At 43.0% G+C, this 19326-nt stretch overlaps 1 protein-coding gene and 2 non-coding genes across 3 annotated transcripts; all 3 read right to left on the reverse strand.

Moving 5' to 3' along the window:
• Positions 1 to 5757: 5757 nt before the first annotated feature.
• On the reverse strand, positions 5758 to 10362 carry RPSA (ribosomal protein SA). Its single transcript, XM_050333662.1, has 7 exons — positions 10313 to 10362; positions 9901 to 10068; positions 8807 to 8925; positions 7410 to 7655; positions 6393 to 6521; positions 5993 to 6161; positions 5758 to 5899 (listed from the first exon to the last, which is right to left on the reverse strand). The coding sequence occupies exons 2-7, from the start codon at positions 10031 to 10033 to the stop codon at positions 5805 to 5807; spliced, it is 891 nt and encodes a 296-aa protein (XP_050189619.1). The 5' UTR covers positions 10034 to 10068; positions 10313 to 10362; the 3' UTR covers positions 5758 to 5804.
• LOC126649611 (small nucleolar RNA SNORA62/SNORA6 family) lies at positions 7075 to 7233 on the reverse strand. Its single transcript, XR_007631088.1, has one exon. It is a non-coding gene; the product is annotated as a small nucleolar RNA SNORA62/SNORA6 family (small nucleolar RNA).
• LOC126649608 (small nucleolar RNA SNORA62/SNORA6 family) lies at positions 8061 to 8218 on the reverse strand. Its single transcript, XR_007631087.1, has one exon. It is a non-coding gene; the product is annotated as a small nucleolar RNA SNORA62/SNORA6 family (small nucleolar RNA).
• Positions 10363 to 19326: the final 8964 nt, after the last annotated feature.

The following is a 19326-nucleotide window of genomic DNA, read 5'->3' on the forward strand; positions in this document are numbered from 1 at the left end:
ATAACTTGCAGTATTTTAAATCACAAGTCTCAGATTTGACATCTTCATGAAGTTCCTCTTTCAAGGTACGATTCAAGAAATCCCAGTTCTCATTTTGAAACAATAAACACAAACACATAGCTTTCACAGAATGAAAATAAAATTTAAAACAGGGAGCAGGAGCAGCATACAAATCAAAGAGAAATCCAAGACATGCTTAGGCAAACAAAATTAAAACTTAGTTTATCTCAAAAGTTTTCAAAGGATTGAACCCTTGAAATCAGAAAAACTAGTTGTTAGACTTCTCAGCCCTCCTGAAAGAGCTGATGGAGAACCACTGGCTGCTTACAGCACTCGGACAAAATCGGTTTGCTTCACAAAACCAAGAGAAAAGCCAACAGCACACTCACTCCTACTCCACACCAGTTCTTGTGAGCAAAGGGTAGGAGACACTTCAGCCCCTGGCAACTGGGGCTGGTAAAACCTTACCCAGCTGGGAGCAGGAATGTGGCTTAAAGGAGCCTCTAACAGCAAAATAAAAAACCCCACACCCTGATTCACTCTCTACATGTGCTACTTAATTTTTTTATATATAAGCAAATCCAACAGGTGTACTAAAATGTGTATACCTGTGAACTTTGGGAGTACCAGGGAGATGAGTCACGCTAGAAAATGCTGGAAGCAATAAGCCAAAAAGGACAGATGAGCTAGAAAGCTTCCAACATATCTTTGACTAGGAGCACTTGCAGTCAGCAGCATCCCACACTTGCTCCCTTAGGGAAATTAAAAGCAGTATCAAGGTTTGCAGCTGAGCACAGAGGCAACAAGTTTAACATTGAAACACATATAGAAAAACAACAGGGTATTAAAAAAATGTATTATGGTGTCTTATGGTCCCTGTGAGAGGGCATCATTCTGCTGTAGGGAAGTCAAAAAGCCAGGCCAGTACCTTCCCTTCCCCGGTGCCCGCTCTGTCCAGCTCTCCTCCGTCCGTGCCAGCAGCAGCCGAAACGCGGACAAACCAGGAATAACAGCCCCACCTACTGGAGACTGGGAAACGATCCACACCCTCCTACTTCGCAGCTGGGCAACCCACCACCATCATCCTCCTGACACCTTGACAGGTGGAAGCAATGACACCTTGCCAGGTGGAAGCAATGACACCTTGCCAGGTGGAAGCAATGCTTGCGCGATTGCCTGCTACCTGAAAGCCACTTCCCTTAACGTGCCCGTGCATGAGAGTGGCAAAAGGCTGGTACTGTCATCCCGATCTAGCTCTGACCCAAAGAGCAAATATCCAGACCATCTCCTTCACTCTCAGCATCCCGATGGCTCTCCAGAGGTGAGGGGGCAAACAGCCTCTGGAACCAGTTTCTTGGGCAATGCCAACTAACTCAGCATTCCAGGTGAGAACTAAGGCTTCACAGCAGCTTTCCAGGCTGTACGGCTGCACCCTGACATTTCCAGCCACAGCACAGGAACAAGCAGGGCTGAGATGCCATGTTACGGCAAAACCTTGTCCATCTTTGGCACAACTTGTCCTCATGGCAGATCAGCTCGGAGTTCTGCCACACTTCTCACACTGAGCTCCTTGATTTGCATAACCCTAAACCCAACCCAAACCCACATATACAGTGGGTAGGCGTGTAGCCCCTTTCGAGCACCTGAAATGTTGTTTCAGTCCGCAACACCCAACTCTGGCCCATACACCATGCCCTGCTCTCCTCTTCTGAGCTGCCTGCTGTAAAAACTCAAGCCTCACACTAAGAGCACTGGGCACACTGGAAGGTGGTCTGTGCCAGAGGCACACGTGCACTGTGTGCACTCTTTTCCTGCACAAGAGTGACCATCGAGACTCTGTACTAAAACAGAGTTAGATGTGTGAGTCAACCCAAGGAACGCTTCTGGGTGTAGCACAATGCCACTTAAGCATAAAGACAAAGATTTTCCACAAAAGCAGGTTTCTCTGGCCTTCAGAGCAGGGTCAGGGAGCCAATCATTTTGAATGATGCATCCCATGGCCTTTAAGGATTTATTTTATTCATGCTTGAACAATACTAGTAAAAACAATCTTGTACCCAGTGAAACAAACACTGACAGAAATATTTAGGACTCTGTCACATGAGAAGACACACGCTACTTAAACTCAGGCTTTTTTAACACTTTATAAACTGACGTTTTAAGCAGCATCCTAGAACAGAGATGTTATTCCAGCTATTGAGATAAGAATCAAAAAGGTATCTTCATTGTGTAGTTCTGTTCATCAGTGACTACTGAATGCGTAAGTAAAAATTACGTGCTTTCCAAGTTGGACAGTAGAAAATGGCAGTGAGCATTCCTAAAAACACAAGCATTAAAAGGGCAAATAAAAACAGGTTCAGAAATCAGCATCCCACAAAGCAAGGAATTCAGAAAATCAGTGTTGTGACATAGTGAGACTGTGCCCATGCCCAAGGTTATCACTGTCTGCCTCTTTGCAGGGCTGATAATCAACAGTATTCTTCATTCCCAGTGCTACATAGAGCTGTAACACACTGTTCTACCTTTATCAGACTTGGTGGAGATGAGGTTTTCACAAACTCAGAGGTTTTGTGGTTTTCACAAGCTCTAGGCTGCAAGGGCTGGGCCCTGATAGTGCCAAGCACTGGCTAGAGGAAAGAAACTTGGCCTGAAATGCTGACTGATATCTCTTTGTAAGCTGCAAGGCAGTGGGGAAATGCTCCAGAAACACCTTGGTCCTACAGCAATGAGGTAAATCTGAAATATTTTTCCTTTTTTCTTTCTCTGCCAGGACACGCACGTGTTCATGACAGGCTTCATCTGTCCTGAGAAGGTTCAAGATACACAGGTTCAGAGAGCGCTGCATTCATGGCAGCTCGGACTTACTATGTGCTTTACTCCATGCAGAGTCTATTTGCATCATCAAATTAAGCCAAGGAAGAAAAAAAATCTAAATTACAAGATCCACCCCAACTGCATGCTCATAGTCCTGGGAGCAGAGGAAGCCTCTAAGAGAAGCAGTGAGGTGAATTCATCAATCACACACACCTCAGTTTTCTTTGCATACTTACTTATATGCTGCACTGACTTTAGTAAACAGGCGTATAATATCAGTATACCATACTCCTAAAATTCAGCATCAAACATCCTGTAGCCATTTTCACAGTTTCATAAAGCAAGACAGACTACAGATGGAAAGAGTGGAACATTCTTGCAGACCGGATTTAAGTAAATAGAGATGAGTCTCTTCAACTGTGCATAAAACCCTTTGCCTCCTGCAAAAGAAAAGCCTTGGTGTAATCCTACATTACTTGGATACTAAAAATATCATGATTATTTGGGCAAAGAAATGACTGGAGAGGAAAAGGAACATCTGTGAATGGTGGCATATAAATTAAGGAGGGAATTAGAAAGCAGATGTGTATGACAGATTCCTGGATCCCATAGTAGCATTATTGGCAGGGACTCTTCAACAGTTCACTTCTCCAGGGAGGTTCTGTAATGCTCAGCAATACCAGTTGGCTCCTGCTGAGACCAAATGTGAAAGAAGGGTATCCTAAGAAGTATATCTAGCCCAACTCAGCCCACTTCAAACAACCCAAATCAAATACAGAGAGATGGTGACAGAGAAGGGAAACACTACCATGACCCTCAAGGGAAAAAAAATTGTTTTCACTACATGGAGACCTCTGCCTAAACCATTTTGAGTCAAATCGGATCAGTCCAGGACAACAGAGTTTTAAGTTCTCTGCTGTCCTTTTTCAACATCAACACCACAAACTGCTGGAAAAAAACTGCACTAACGAACAAAACAATGTCTCTAGGATTGCTCCTACTTCCTCTTCCTGTTCCTCTACACTGCCTCAATAGATCACATCTGCCAGGTGTTTGCCACAGGGGAAGCTCTGGCAGATGTACTCTTTTGCTACACCTCTGCTGCTGCCTATAACTCCTGTGCCAAGCCTTCTCCTTCCCTGTGCCTCCAGCATGCTGAGGAACACAGCCTTCCCGCAATGTGCCCTCTGCTGCTTCAACCAAGGCTGCCTTTTTTAATAGAAGGCTGCTATTCATCCCCTCTGCAGAGCTCCAGGCAAATGAGCTCTTCCACTGCAGAGGTCTCCTGACCCTCTTTTCCCTTGATGTGTAGATCCACCTCACTGTGACAGTCCTTGGTATTAAGAAGAATCAGAGAGTCATAAAAGCCAAGGGGATATAACAGACAATCTTTAAATGAAAACAACCACATTCCAGTAACAAACCAGAAATATTTCAGCAACAAGTACTCAGATGCAGCTCTCACTTATTTAAAACAGCACCTTCACCCACACAGGAGCTGTCTGATGATTGCTACATATTCATTAACTTGAACATTTACTCTTATGAAGGAGGTTACAACACAGATAAAGAAAATGGACAACAGTGAAACAGTAATAGCAATGATTCACTGTACAGAGGGGTAAGACTATGCTCTGAGTTTCAAAATGTTAATGTGGAAGAGCGAAGAGTCAAGAGCAAAAAGTTACTTGGGGCAATCTGAGATCTGGGGAAAAAATCAGCAGGTGCTGTACAGGCTGTCCCTGATCCAGGTACAACACCCACCCAGAGTCCCAAAGCGACCAGGTCTCAACCCACCCCAACACAACACTGACAGATCTCAGGTGACAGGAAGGAGCCTCTCACTGCTGGGTGCTGGAAAGGGAAGTACCTGAGGATGTGGAACAAACACACATCTCAAGAACATAGTGCACAAACAGGCCCCTTTCAGGGCCCAGTGGTGAAGTGCTCATATGCCTCTCAGATATAATATTAAATATTAACTTAATGTTTAGTCATCTTGCATGTAATAGGTAAAGAAATCAGGAAAAAAACCAGCCTCCTCTGGACACCCACTGTGCAATAATATAACTTGCTTTAGGGTTTTTTACTGCTAATATGCACTGTTTCAGTAAAATCAAATGAGCACACGTGCTAAGAGAAAATATTCTTTACAAGTTAATTGGCAGTGCTGAAGGTGCAAAAAAAAAGAGAATCTGAGACCACAGCAAAATGGAAAAAAGGATCCAATTTAAACTCTCTCCAACAAACCCCCTCATTTCTCTTGGGGAAAGGTCTAACTTCCACTATTGCTAATAATCACAGCAATATAATCCTCAAAAGAGTTAAAGCCGACAAAATAACGTGTTTTTCCTGAAGATTACTGCAGTATTTTTGAGAAAGGAACTGGCAATACTCACGCTAGAAGCTGTGGTTTCAGCAAGGGAGCAGCTCCCAGTTAAGGGCTCTCCTCTCCACACTGGGCAGTCGGGCCACCTCCCACACCCAGTCACCAGAACCTTCTTTGCCCTGCGAACTTGTGAAACCCCAGGCAGAACAATGAAAACATCCCGCTTGGATGGACCTCAGCTTCACCCACCCAGGGGTTAGGGAGTGGTGGAAGAACCAGCTCCACCCCTCATCACCTCCCCTCCGGTCCCACATGCAAAGACACATAGTTGGACTCCCTCTTGCCAACAGGGAGCTGCCACATCACTGGGGGCGTGGATCCAGGCAAGGCGGGAAATGTGAAACCTGCCCCTGAGCCCTGGTGCTGTGTTTTGTCAGGCAAGCAGAGAGGAGGGACAGCCCAGCCCACTGCTGCAGGCGGGGACAGAACCCACAACCCCCAGCTCCACTGAACAGGGCACAACAGACACCACACCCTTGGCTGAGAACTGTGCCCCACAATACCCACACACATCACCAGACAACAAGTTTACAAAAGCAGTACCAGGCACAGTGTATAGTAAACCAGGCTTTATTTCTCTCACGGTACAGTGGGACTGAAGTTAAGACCACTCTGTGGCAGTGCCAACCCACTCAGTAGCCTGAGCTGTGGGAGCTGCTGACCAGTCCTCAGTGGCAGGCTGGGCGCTCCAGTCCTCTGCAACCACAAAGACAACAACACTTTAATGCAACCCAGCTCTTCCCACCCACAAACCATGCCCCCCTTCCCACAGACACCCCTCAAACTGACCTGTGGGGAACTGCTGGATGGGCACAGATGGGACCTGCACTCCCTCAGACCAGTCTGCAACCTCAGGCTGAGGAGGAGCAGTGAATTCAGGTGCTGGGGCTGTCCATTCGGTCTGGAACTCCTCCTTCGTGACTGCTTTCTCGGCAGCAGCCTGCTCCTCCTTTTCAATCTGCAATGGAAGAGCCCAGCCTGAGCTTCCCAGGAACATATCACCGGACTTGTTATCACGCACCAGACAGCAGGCACTAACAGGCAATACAATTAACCAACCATCACATTTAAGTGAGAAGTGCAATTATTATTTTGGCAAAAGCCATCCTCACAGCAGGCACACAGGACAATGGGGTCAGAGCACAAGCAAAACATCTCAGAGACACACTTCCTGCCATGGGGCTCTTACCTCCTCAGGATCTCTGTAGAAGTACAAATCAGGCATGACTTCCCACGGGTGCTCACGGGAGATGGTGCCACGCATGCGCAGGACCTCCCGAGCCAGCATCCACCACATCAGACCCACTGAGTGGGCTCCCTGCAACAGAAGTAAGTAGGTTTGAGTTTCTGCAAAGCTAAGCCTTAGAAGAAAGAGCAAAAGACTTATTTGTACCCAATCCAAGATTCTTGTGTGGGGAGAGAAAGACATTACTTGCCAATACCTAAGACTTGTATACTTAGATACAAAAAAAGGGCAACTTTTCACATTCCCAGTGACACTTTCAGGTCTCAGCAGGAACTGCAGTGCACATCAGTCACCAACATCTGAGTTTTTTGTATGCAACATAGCCCAAGGTAAATCTCTTGCTGTGGAGTTTCATACTGGTCACTACCCCATGAGAATCTCCTACAAAAGACATGGATTATGCTCACCACATATGCTAGAATGAAGAAACTGAAAACGTGACGAAGTAAGCAAAGCATACCCACATGCTCAGATGTGGCTTACATTAGTTTTGGTGATGACATCTAGACAGAGTTTAAAGAAGCTTCTCATTTTTCTAGACTTTACCTTTCAAGTGATTTCTGGCAAGGTAAGGTTTCAGAGCAGTTCCTTCATCAGTTCACTTTATCTTTCATTCATATTCATAATCTGTGGCAAGAATAACTATCAAACTCCACTCATTGGGCCACAAAGACCCTCATGGCGTCAGCGAAATATCTTGCCAGGTTACTATAGCACACGTCCTACACTTGAGAGTTCCTTGGCCAGAAACCAGCCTCAGCTCCAAGCTCCAACTGTGTGCAGTTTATCTCCTCTTCCTCCTCCCCACCCACCTGCCAGTTTGCAAGAGGCAATTATTAGCTTGTTCCCCTGGGAGACACACAAGGTACAAGCCAAGTGTCCCTTGCAGAAAGCCTCCATCTTGCAAACACAGGGCATGCTCTGAAGAAGCTGCCTGGAATGCTACAACAAAGCCATTACCTTGTTATTGCAGGGAATAGCAATATCCACATAGCGCAGCGGGGAGTCGGTGTTGCACAGCGCGATGGTGGGGATGTTGACGTAAGATGCCTCCGTCAGGGGCTGATGGTCAGCACGGGGGTCCGTGACAACCAGGAGTCGTGGCTCACGGAAAGCTGCCTGGATCTGATTGGTGAAGGTACCGGGGGTGAAACGTCCGGCAATAGGAGTAGCCCCAGTGGCAGCAGCAAATTTCAGAACAGCACGCTGCAAAATGGACCATAAAAATGGTGAAGCTGAAAACTGCATTTCAACCAACTCACCCAGGCACTGCCAGTGAACATGCACAGGATTTAACTGAACTGCTTGTTTCGATTCCTGTGAAATCAGAGCTCACATCTCAGGAGACAAAAATGTTTGTGAGAATAGCTACACCATGAGTTTAAAACATCATATCCACCAGCAAAGCAAGAAGTCAGGATACAGAAAACACCTTTCTCTTCCCCTAAAGTTGTTTGCAAGCCCTATTCCAAATTCTCATGATGAAATCATGAAAGGGGGATAAAACAAACAGCTTATTACAAAAGCAAGCCAATTTTCTTCTGCTACTTCTACATCCTCTCATTATCTAGTAGCGAACTTCAGTTCTTACAACAGTTTTAAACTTCTCAGGCATGTGGCAGGGCCTACTATCAAACTCCAATCCTAGAGGGAGACCCTCTCCTGGCGTTAGCGAAAACCCTGCCACCCATTGCTGTCGCACACCTCCGACACTTGAGAGCTCATCGGCCAGAAACTGACCTCAGCATCAAGCTTTAACAGTGTGCATGTCAACCCCCAGGAACCCAGGCTTCTCCTTCATTACTCCACTCTGTGCCACTCACAATCTCCTGAGTGTTTGAGGCCCCAACTCCATTAGTCCAAAGAAACTAATCTCACAAACTCCAGTGATTAGTAAGTTTTATTTAAAGGCTGTTATTATCTTCTGCAAGAAAATCTTTTTGCTGTAACTCTGGAGACAAAAATTACCAATATACTAGTTATTATATCTTGCTCAGTAACAGAGAAAATTATTTCTTTGAAAACTCTTCTATCACATCCTTACTATCCCCAAAAAACCAGAGACAATGACTCACAGTGGGAAGGGGACACCAGGGGACTGGCAACTAATACACCAGAAAATCCAAAAGGAAGACACAGAAGACAAACAAGTCATCAAACACTCTGAAACTACAGAAATGGGGAGTGGTTTTCAACCGATCTGTTTTAAGCTACAAATGCAACACAAGAAACATGTTTTAAAGTGTTCCTAAAGTTAAAGGTGGTGTTACTGCCTTTTATTACCAAGTTGCAACTGGCAGGCAATGACAGTCCTGGCTCCTGAGACTGCAGGCCTCATGATTAAGAAATGCCCGTACCTGTCCAGTATTCCTAGAAGAAATGACGCTCACATCAGCTGGGTTCTCAATGGCAACAATGGCACGAGCTGCCAGGAGGAGCTTTTCCCAGGTTCTCTTCAGATTGATGATGTAAATACCTATTGGTGCGAGAACGCTTTAGAGCAACTAGCAAACACAAGATCCTAAACCAGGACAGCACTCTTCTGCCAATAAACCTGTCACATGCCTACGGTTATTCCAAAATTCATGGAAATATAGAATCATCAAGGCTGGAAGATACCTTTAGGATCATCCAGTCCAACCATCAACTCAGCACCAGATCCAGACACCTTTAACCCCTCCAGGATGGTGATACCGCCACCTATTCCAATGCCTGACCACCCTAATTTTCACCCTAGTGAAATATAAATCTCCCCCATCTCCGTTTAAAGTAAATTTCCCCAGTCCTCTCACTGCTGGCACGATAGAAGAGATTGGCTCCTACCTGCCTACAACCTCCTTTCAGGTAGTTATAGAGTGCAATGAGGTTACCCCTGAGCCTCCTCTTTTTGAGACCAGCTCCCTCAGCCATTTCTCTTCAAACATGCTCTCTAGTCCTTTCACGAAGTTGCCCTTTACTGGACATGCTCCAGCACCTTAATGTTCTCTTTAAAGTGAAAGCATTCTAGTCTAATTCTAATTAAAGCTATTCCAAGGAATAGCTCTCCTATGGGTTTAGTGTAGCACACTTCCAGCACCTAGCACCTATCAGCAAGAACCCAAGCCTAGTATGAGCTTCAGCCTTTTCACAGAGGGCAGCTCTCATTGAAGAACAATGCAAACAAGTAGAAATCACTACTGAGACACTAAAACCATTTTGTTAATATAGTCAAGAACTAGCAGAACTGCTCCAACCCAGCTGCGATTGATTTACCAAGTTCCAATATGAAGGTAAGCAAAAACTAGTAGCTCAAAAATCCGTATTTCATTCTACTTCTCTGAGTTAGTATGGTTTCATCAGCAAAGACGTCTGTTCCTTTCAGATCACGAAGAAACCACGCTAGAGCGCTCAAACACTAGCACTTTCCTGTGTCATGCCCACAAGATACCAGCTGCCCATCCCGTGGGTTTACCATCGCTCTTCCTTTTGTAGATGTATTGCTCCATCTGGAAGTCGAGGTTGGTGCCTCCCAGGTGAGTCCCGGCAGCGAGGAATTTGAGGACATCCTCCTCCTTCATCTGCAGGACATCGAGGCCTCCGGACATTGTGGGGTTTCCCTTTGGAAGCAACGACAGGGAACCTGCGGGCAGAGGGACCGGGCTCAGCGCGGCGGGGACGCGCCACGAGGACCGGCCGCCCGCGCCGCCATCTTGGGCCGCCTTCCCCCCGCCCTGCACCCAGCAGGCCTCGGCCTTCCGCGCGGCTCCAGGCCAGGCCCGGCCCGGCCCGGCCGCCGGCACCGCGGAGGGGCGCGAAGAGACCCCCGGTGTTACCACCCCGCGGGGAGGATGCGCCCCGCGCCCCGCGCGGCGGCCCCGACTCACGCTGACAACGCCGTGTGGAGGCCCGGGTGGCGCGGAGCCGAAAGGAAGGGGCGGTCGTCCCCGACGTCTATATATAGCCTCGCCAGCCAATGGGGAGCGTGATGGGCGGGGCTCCGCGGGGAGGGGGCGTGTCCAGCGAGGCACGGGCTCCATGGGCCCTGTACGGGGAAGCGGATGGAGTCACTGCCCCTGGAGGTGTCTGAGGAAAGACTGGATGTGGCACTTCATGCGTGGTTTAAGTTGACGTGGTGCTCAGTCAAAGGTTGGACTCGATGGGAGGTCTTCTGCCACCCAATTGATTCCGTGATCCCTTGATTCTGGACAGGGACATCCTGTTCTGCAGTGGACATTCATGCGGTACTTACCCTCATGGGGTTTTTTGTTGTGTTTTGGGATTTTGTTTGTTTGCTTTTAAGAAGCAACAGAAAGGGATGAGATTTAAAGATCTTCATCATCTTTCTCGTCTTCTTTGTCTTATTCTGGAAGCAGGCTAAGGCCTGAGAGTGGAAAAAAGTAGTGATATTTGCTGTTATGCTTCCTATTGTCCAGATCTGGATACATTTCTGGACAAATTTCTGGACCGTGCAAACACTATTGCCAGTGCCTTCTGCTAGTAATAACTCACCTTCACATCTCTTTAGTAACAGTTTTCTCTCCCCTGTTTTAACCTAGTTTAAGCACAGCAGTGTGACTGGACATGGATGCTTTTGAGAGCCCATTTGTAACGCCTCCACACTGAGTTGCTCTGGAGAAAAATTTTTAAGTAGCAGGTTACAATGCCATCTGGCGTATGTTCTTCACCTCCTGCAAAATGGGACCTTCTCGTCTCTTGGTGAGGGGCCACTGCCAGACACTTTCCAACATTTCCACGAAACTTCACCTTGCAGGGCAGGAGTTGGTTCTCTGTTCTTCTTTTCTGCACGCTTGTTAGATGATGTTAATTAGCAAGATTACCAGATCAGGTTTAGGATATTTTTTAAAAGAGTAATTCAGGCATTTGTCACATGGTGGTGAGAAAGTAGGTAAAATGAAACTCAGCAACTCGCTAGTGAGCTCTCATCAGGAGCATGAACTATTATTGACAGTTTATAGACATCTGTGGCACTTTGACAAGTGCAGTGAGGACAGTGACAGCTGACCTGATAGGGCTGTGTACAACGTGTGTCTCTCCTAACAAGAGCACGGTGTGAATATTAATTAGCTCAGGGGGGAAGAGGAGACGTGGTGGTGATGTTACCATGGTTTGTGCAGTGAATTTAGTCTGGAGAGTTCTTCTGCACAATCGAAATCCAACTGTATTAAAAGTGTATTTCAACATAATGATTAGAAGTTAAGTAATAAATATTGCAGTAAATACAGTGTTATCAAAAGAGTGCCACTGGTAAGCATTCTAGACTCCTCTGGCATCTCTAATACTTAATTTATTTCTTCCTGTTACACTTTGGGGACTGTCTGGTAGACCATGAGCCCCACAGCCCATGAGACAGCTTGGAAGAGTCATGATAAAGCTTGACAGTAAAGTATTTCTAATTATTTCCTTAAGTAACCTGAAAACTTGCTTTATTTTTCCACTGTATGCTGAGACTTCTTAAAATAAATCTCTGTTACAAACGGACATACCCCTCAGGTAGAAGTGTATCTATCTTACCGTGTGTTTTAGATCTGGTATCTCTGGTCTAAAGTTCACATTGAAATCTATTACACAATTACACACAGTTTGGCAGACATTGCTTTTTATAAACTGAGTTAGATTCAAGATACTCCTTATCTGAGAGAAACTCCTTACAGTTTAATCACCTTATCTGATCACAAAGATATTGAAACTGATATTAAATATGAGCACCTTGAATGTGAAGGACAGATATCTTTCTGCTTCTTTTGTGCAATCTGTGGCCATGGCCATGGCTGGGGCTGTTCCTGTTTGGCTGGTTTTGGCTCTACAGTTGACCCCAACGTGGTGGAACTCCGTTCCTCTTGATATCTACAGATACAGGAGATAAAATCCTCCCTCTGCCTCTCCAAGATTTCGACAGCCTGTCTCATAGGGTACAAAGTGTGGTCAGGCCATGTGATACAGCTTTCATTCCCCAGGCCGAGCCCTGCTGGGTGCAGGGCGGGGGGAGGTGGCCCAAGATGGTGGTGCTGGGAAGCTGGAAGCAGAATGGAAATCCTAAACTGGAAATCCTAAACTGAATGACCTCCTAAGCAATTCAATATGCAGCTTACAGCATGCTAATTTCAAAATTAGGTCAGGTTGCACAGGCCCTGCTGAGTCAGATAATGAAAATTCCTAAGGGTGACAATACCACAGATTTTCTAGGCAGTCTGTTGCAGTGCATAGCCATTCTCATTCTTCATATCTAATCAGAAATCCTCTTATTGGGTTGTGTTCTTTCACTGCGTACCTCAGACGAAGAATCTGGCTCCATCTTCCCTGTGACTGCTGTTTAGGGAGCAGAAGACTTTGGGCTCCCCACCATTCTGCCTTTCCTTGTCCAAGCTAGACATATGGAGTTCCTTTAGCATCTCCTCATTTGTCAGGTGCTCCATTTCCCTAAATGTGTCTCAGTGGTCCTACAATGATCTCCCCATTTTATCAGTGTCTCAACTTCCTTCACCTACAGTCTCAAAGCACAGCCCTGTTACCAGGATGGCTTGAACAGCATTCAGAGGACAAAATGAGACAGGATGTCTGGGCATTTACAGAGACGTGTATTTTGACTTCATAATCAAAAGCACTGAATGGGTGATCTTCTGTTACCTGGAAAGACCATGACTGCTTTGAAACATACTGTGAACTTCATATTTAATATGTACAGTAAATAGTTGGAAATAGAATACCACATTAATTATTTCCCAGTTCCATACTCTGATCTAGTGCTGTCAAATACAATGAACTTTCTAATAACCAGTGACCACTCATTTTTTCCATTTAAGAGCTACCAATGCTGTATTTTGCCTTCAAACATTTCTGCTTTCACAAACACAATAATAAAAATGAAGTTAGGGGGTTTTGTTTTATCCTCTTCATTACTTAAATAGGAAGAAAATAAATATTCCTTAAAAAAAATTTTGGGTTGGAGTGAATGATACACAAATGTATAATTATTTGTAATTTATCATGAAATTAAATTATAATTTCTAATAATTAACTCATCTTTTAAACATCTCTCTAATTATTGTTCTAATGATTAATTATATTAATCGTCTTCCAGTGCTAAAAAGGAAACAATTGCTATTCTACTCTGGAATGTTTAATTCCAGCTTTTACTCCCTATGAATATGTTACAGTTCTTCTGTTGGCAGTTGCAAAACTCTCAATAAAGGCAGCATTTACTTCAGTTTCTCTTAGAGCCAAGGAATACAAATGGAGCTTGACATTTTTGAGTTTTCAAGCATTGATCTACAGTAGTTATTAGAACTATTGCTCTTACTATTTTACACTGTCTTAAAAGCACAGCCTATGGCAATTTTTATGTGTTCACAATAAAGGAAAAAAAATGGCATTGCATAAAAATGAATGTTGAAATGGACAGGAATTCTACACACAGTCACTGTGGGTCTCTAGGATCACTACTTTTTTGGTTACTGGGAAAACAACACTAAGAGAAATAAAACCAATCTCTTAAAACCACTGGAGAGCCTTCTCAACTGACTTATGTACCAACTGCAGATAAAGGAAACCTTATATTTTAAAAAGAGGCAATTCTATTCATTCCTGAGGAATCAGTGTCCATTTTCTCTTTCATCACCTGTGCCTTTGAATAGTAACAGCTAGACAATTAAAAATCCTATTTTTGCACTCTGATTTCCTGCTGTAAAGGAGGGTCAACTTTCTAATTGAAACACTTTTTGAATCATAGTTAAGACAAAAACGAAACTTAAGTTCTCACTGAAGTTCTCACAATCTGCCTTAACATTCATCTTTTACAGGAGTCAGGATCAAGTCTTCCTGGCACCCATCCCCTCCCCAGGCATTTCTAACAAGATGAAAAGGTAAGAAAAACACAACTGTGGAAGAAAACTAACAAAGAACAGTATCTAGAGAAGCTCTGTGCAGTTAGTTACTTTCTGCTCCATATGACTAAAGCATTTCTAGAAACAGTATTTACAAAGTATTTATGGTTTTCACTGCATGCAGGTGACCTCACGCATCAGGTATGTCATCAACCAGTTCCAGTCTGCTCAAAAATATTTGTGGTCCTCTGTTCAACTAATCACAAAGGTTTTTAGATGACAAGCCAAGAAAGTAAAAACCAGTATTCTTTTCCTCCATGTTGCTATTACCATAGGAATGAAGAAAAGACTCTAGAAAATTTTCAAGAATATTTTTAATTTCCACATCACCCATGGTAATATTTTTCCCAATGTTTTTCAAGAAATGCACAAGATGACCCATGGCTAATGTCAGATGATGATGGTAATGAGCGGATTGGTCTTCAGGAACTGCTTCAGGCTCTGTTTGTGATCAATCAATCTCCTTAGAACACCCAATGGCTGTTGTTTTACTATTTTGGCACCCATTCTGACACATGCCAACGTGCTCTTCATGTGATTCTGCACCACCACTATTACTTTCTTTCTGGAGTCAGAGAAGGCACCGGTCTGAATACAGACCCGACTGAAAATCTAATAGCCAGAAATCATTCATGTCAGAGAAATAAAGTGTTCTTCACTTGTATCAATCAGCTGACTGCCATGAGGATCAGAAACTGTATATACCTCATATGACTTTTCTTGCGGAGCTCTCCATCTGGAGGTAATGGAATAAAAAACATTCAGTGCAACCAAGTTGGAGGAAAAAGAAAAATGTACTGAGGCTTAATTTTTTCACATTAGCTACAGATTAAAATGAGAAAAACCCCTAACCAAAACAGGAACAGGCAAACAATTATCTTTTTAAAAAATGGCTAAAAATTATCCTACAAGTTAGTAGTAATTCAAACTGTTAAACTGTTGATTTGTAATTTTGAATTTTGAAAGGCCAGAGACTGTAAACCTGTGTTTCTAGCCAAACCTGCTTATATTATAAACCTTCACATCTGCTTATATTATCTAGGGCATTGACAACATTTAGATGCTGTATTAGTGTTGTGGTTTTACTCTGGGTTAATTTGCTTTCACACTTCCTAGACAATTACTATTAGTTGAGAGAAGGTTTATGCAGATAAAAGAGACTGGATTTGGGGAAAATAATATGAGTATTTATTATTAGTGAAATCAAAATAAAAGCTACTAAAGAACTACATCTACAATAATTTTACTTAAGTAAAAGTGCTATGTATTTACAGAAATACTCTTCCCTCTTTTATATATCAGTCCAAGGAGGAGAAGTAGTCCTTTTCTCTATTTTCGGAGTTCCAGCTCTCTTTCTTCAGTAACTCTGCAGCACTCTCATCGCAGCTGGAACTTTTTCTCTTTCTCTGTGTCGGTCTCCAGGGCTGGGTCTACCCTCCTCCTGGGCTAAGACCAGAGGCTAGGGGGTTACCCAGGTCCTGAAGGTTTTTTCTTCCATAGGCTTGCAAGGGGACACTTGCTTACTATGGATTTTTTTCCACAGGGTTACAGGGGATAATGGTTTTTGAGTTTACTCTTGTTTCCCTATGGACGTCCTTCTCCATGGGAGAACAGTTCTTGATAGACTTCTTCAACATGGTCTAGCACGGATTCCACATTTTACCCGGGCCGTCCTTGCTCCGGTGTAAGTTTCTTTCTCAAGGTTACAAATCTTTAGTAGCAGCATGGATCTTTCACTCGGATTCCAAGCTTACCCAAGTCGTCTGCTCCGGCGTAAGCCTCATCCCTTCAGGGTTATAAATTTTCAAGAGTAGTATGGATTTTATACACAGATTCCAGTATCTCACCTGAGTCGTCATCACTTTAGCGTGGGTTTCCCTAAGGGTCACAGAGTCTTCAGCAGGACTTTGCTTTATCTCAGTTTTTTTCATGAAGTCTCAATTTTCTGGTACATTCACAAGTTCTTCTGTGAGCCGCAGGGGGCTCTTCTTATTCCAACAATCTTTTACAGATGGCAGGGATTGCTTTTCAGTCTTTTCCCTGCTGAAGAAAGAGAGCGAAAGGGGGAAGAAGTGGCTCTCCACCCTTTGAACTTTTCTTCTCTTTTTTCTGGCTGCTAGCCAGACCTTGGAAGTCCTTTATCTTTTCGCTGGAATTTCTCTGCAGCGGCTTCTGTTCAAGCAGTTCGTTTTCTAAATTTTTTTTTTCTTCACTTTTTTACAGAAGAGAAGGGGGGCTTCAGTGTTATACCTACCTCTCCTGGCCCAGGGCTGGGGGAGGAGGAGGCCTTTGACCACTTCAGGGCCTACCACTGCCTTTCCTACATGACTGCTTAATTTCAACTGCGCAACAAGTCTTCTCTTCCGTTTTCTTAAAGATGTAATTAGCAAAGGCGTTACTGAGAGTTTTGATTGGTTTTTTGTCTGGAAACCCACTTGGACAAAACCATCTACAGCCCCAGGGATGGGCTGCTGGGCAAAACCATGACAATTAGCAACAAATCTAATCATATAATCCACATAATCAGTGTCACATTTCTTGTGCCTGGCTGACAGTCTTCTCTCTACCACTCTGCTACACATACATATTAGAAGGTACCTATCCATTAGCAGGAAGACAACTCCTTTACCATATTATGTTGACCAAATACAGACATTCAAAATTTAAATTTAAAATTAAAAAACATGAAGTGGTGTGGTCATTGTATTGATGATAGGAAAACACCCTACTGGTGTCAGATAATATTTTGTTCTTACAAGATGGATCAGGGAGTCTTACATGGTCCACACAGGAGTCTTCCATTCTAATATGAATTTTTTTGAAGAAAAATAAGAGTTGGATAGTCTTGTTATAAAGTGGTACTTCTGAAGCTGTGACACCTGACAACACACAGTATCTGAGCAGTTTAGATGTTGGAAGAGGTTGTATCATCAGTTTAGCCCTGTGATATTTTGTAATTTTTGCATGCTATTTATACATGTAATTTACCAGTAGAATGTTATGGTCTGACAGCCCTCTGATTCTGGCTTCAGTGGACTATGACAGAATTTGAGTTTCCTAGCTAGAACTTTATGACTATCATGTGTGGTCTTGAGGCTTCAACTTTTGGCTTCACAGTCCGTGAAAGGGCCACAATGAGAGTCATCAGACATATCTTCACTGAACAGCGAATAAAGGAAACAGAAGAGGTAGCAACAATGTGGAGTCTCATTAGAGAAAATGCTGTAGATAATGAGTCCTTTGTCCTTCTTCAGACAAACACAACTAAAAATCAAGACTGATACTCGAAACAGTGTCATTTTGTATGAACATTTTCATTAATCAATTTATTTCTATATAAAAATAAGCATGTAAAAATAACACCAGTTGTTGCTATTTTGAAGAATGTCTGATCTGTATTTCTTACCTTATTATCTGGCTCACTTCACATGTACTGTTGAAAGCAGTTTACACATGTTTAACTTATGTGAATTCAATGAGTGTTAGAGAATGAATCAATGTTTAATGCAGTTATTAGCCTGACTCTTGGACATTATCTTACATTCTTAGGCAAGTGAATATTTTCAGTCAACTCTGAGAATTAAGCAAACAAGATTAATGCCTTTCTGTAACTGAAAGTTGAATTGGCTAGCTAAGTTGTGAATTCCAGTCAGTCTGCCCTGCATGAATGATAAAATAGGAATTAAAATAGCTGAAGTAGAAAACCACACTGTACAGATATTTTTTCTTCCTAACAGAGAAAGACCTGATTTTCTAATGCTGAGAGAATATGGAAATATTATTCCCTGGGATATTTTATCTCTTAGTAATTTCCACAGTACTCTATTACAGTTTGTCAGTCTGGTTTTCATGACTTTCATAGTCATGAATTAGGTGTTAAATTAAAATCCTTTAGAATTATGTGGATATGTCTGTAAGTAAGAGGAAAACTAGGCCCATCATTTCTTAACTCAAGAACCCATTTATTTATAGGTTTTGGGAAGTTTGTAATAATCTTCTAAATGGGATATTTACTGATAAAGAAATTACTATCAAAGTGTCATGTGTGTGAAATTTTACTGACACCTGATAGCTAGCTCTGCAACAGTGGCCTCTAACAGCCAAGAAGAATGTCATTGACACAGAAAAGGTGATTTATTTTTCCCTCAGGGGTCTCTAGGCCTTTGTAGTGGCTGGGAAAAACTTCTATGTGTAAAAGCTTTGTGTGAGTTACTTTATTTTACTGACTTTAGAATGTATTTCTAAGGAACGAACTCAATTATGTATTTCGATAAAATATTTCCTCTTTAATTAATTCATCTCATCTTCATTTGCTTCTTTTCTATGTAACATGATTTTCATCCAGTGAAATGGCAAAGTCTGAGAACTTCAACTGAACCATATGCTTACTTCAAATATGAAATAACATATAATGCAGACGTTTGTCATTCCCTATGATGGATGGTGTTTTCTTTTGACATAAATGGTATTCATTAGAGGACATTGTTTTGTAAGCACAGGAATGCACATTACCTGTACCAATCAACAAATGATTTCAGACTTTTCCATGAAATGTAATTTGGTTTAGGAGGAATGGAAATATCCTTTAAAATGTCAGATTGTAGCTTTAGTTTACTTTGGCAGTAATATGGGTGTGGAATTCTGCTGCTAGGACACCTAATATTTTTTTTTTTGCCGTGTTCCTGGTCAGTAATACTGTGCAAATAATGTTTTCTTTTCTTTTTTTTTTTTTTTTTATGTTTTGGGCATGTCTGGTCTTTACTGGAAAATTCAAGCAAGAAAAGAATGTATGCTAAATGAACTGTGTTCAAAAAATCAGCAAGGCTGAGATCTATGTTAATTTAGAAAGATTTTGGATTTTGCATTTAATAAAGCAGAGTGATTCCAAATGCAGAATAAGGAATCTGTTCACAATGCAGGTGGTACACGTTCCTGCCGAGTCTTTTTCTTCCTTTGTGTGTATTGTTTGCCTGTACAATCCATCACACCATCACAGT

The sequence above is a fragment of the Myiozetetes cayanensis genome, unplaced genomic scaffold, assembly GCF_022539395.1.
Source record: "Myiozetetes cayanensis isolate MyiCay16 unplaced genomic scaffold, myiCay2020 scf1, whole genome shotgun sequence".
NCBI classification, from domain to species: Eukaryota; Metazoa; Chordata; class Aves; order Passeriformes; family Tyrannidae; genus Myiozetetes; species Myiozetetes cayanensis.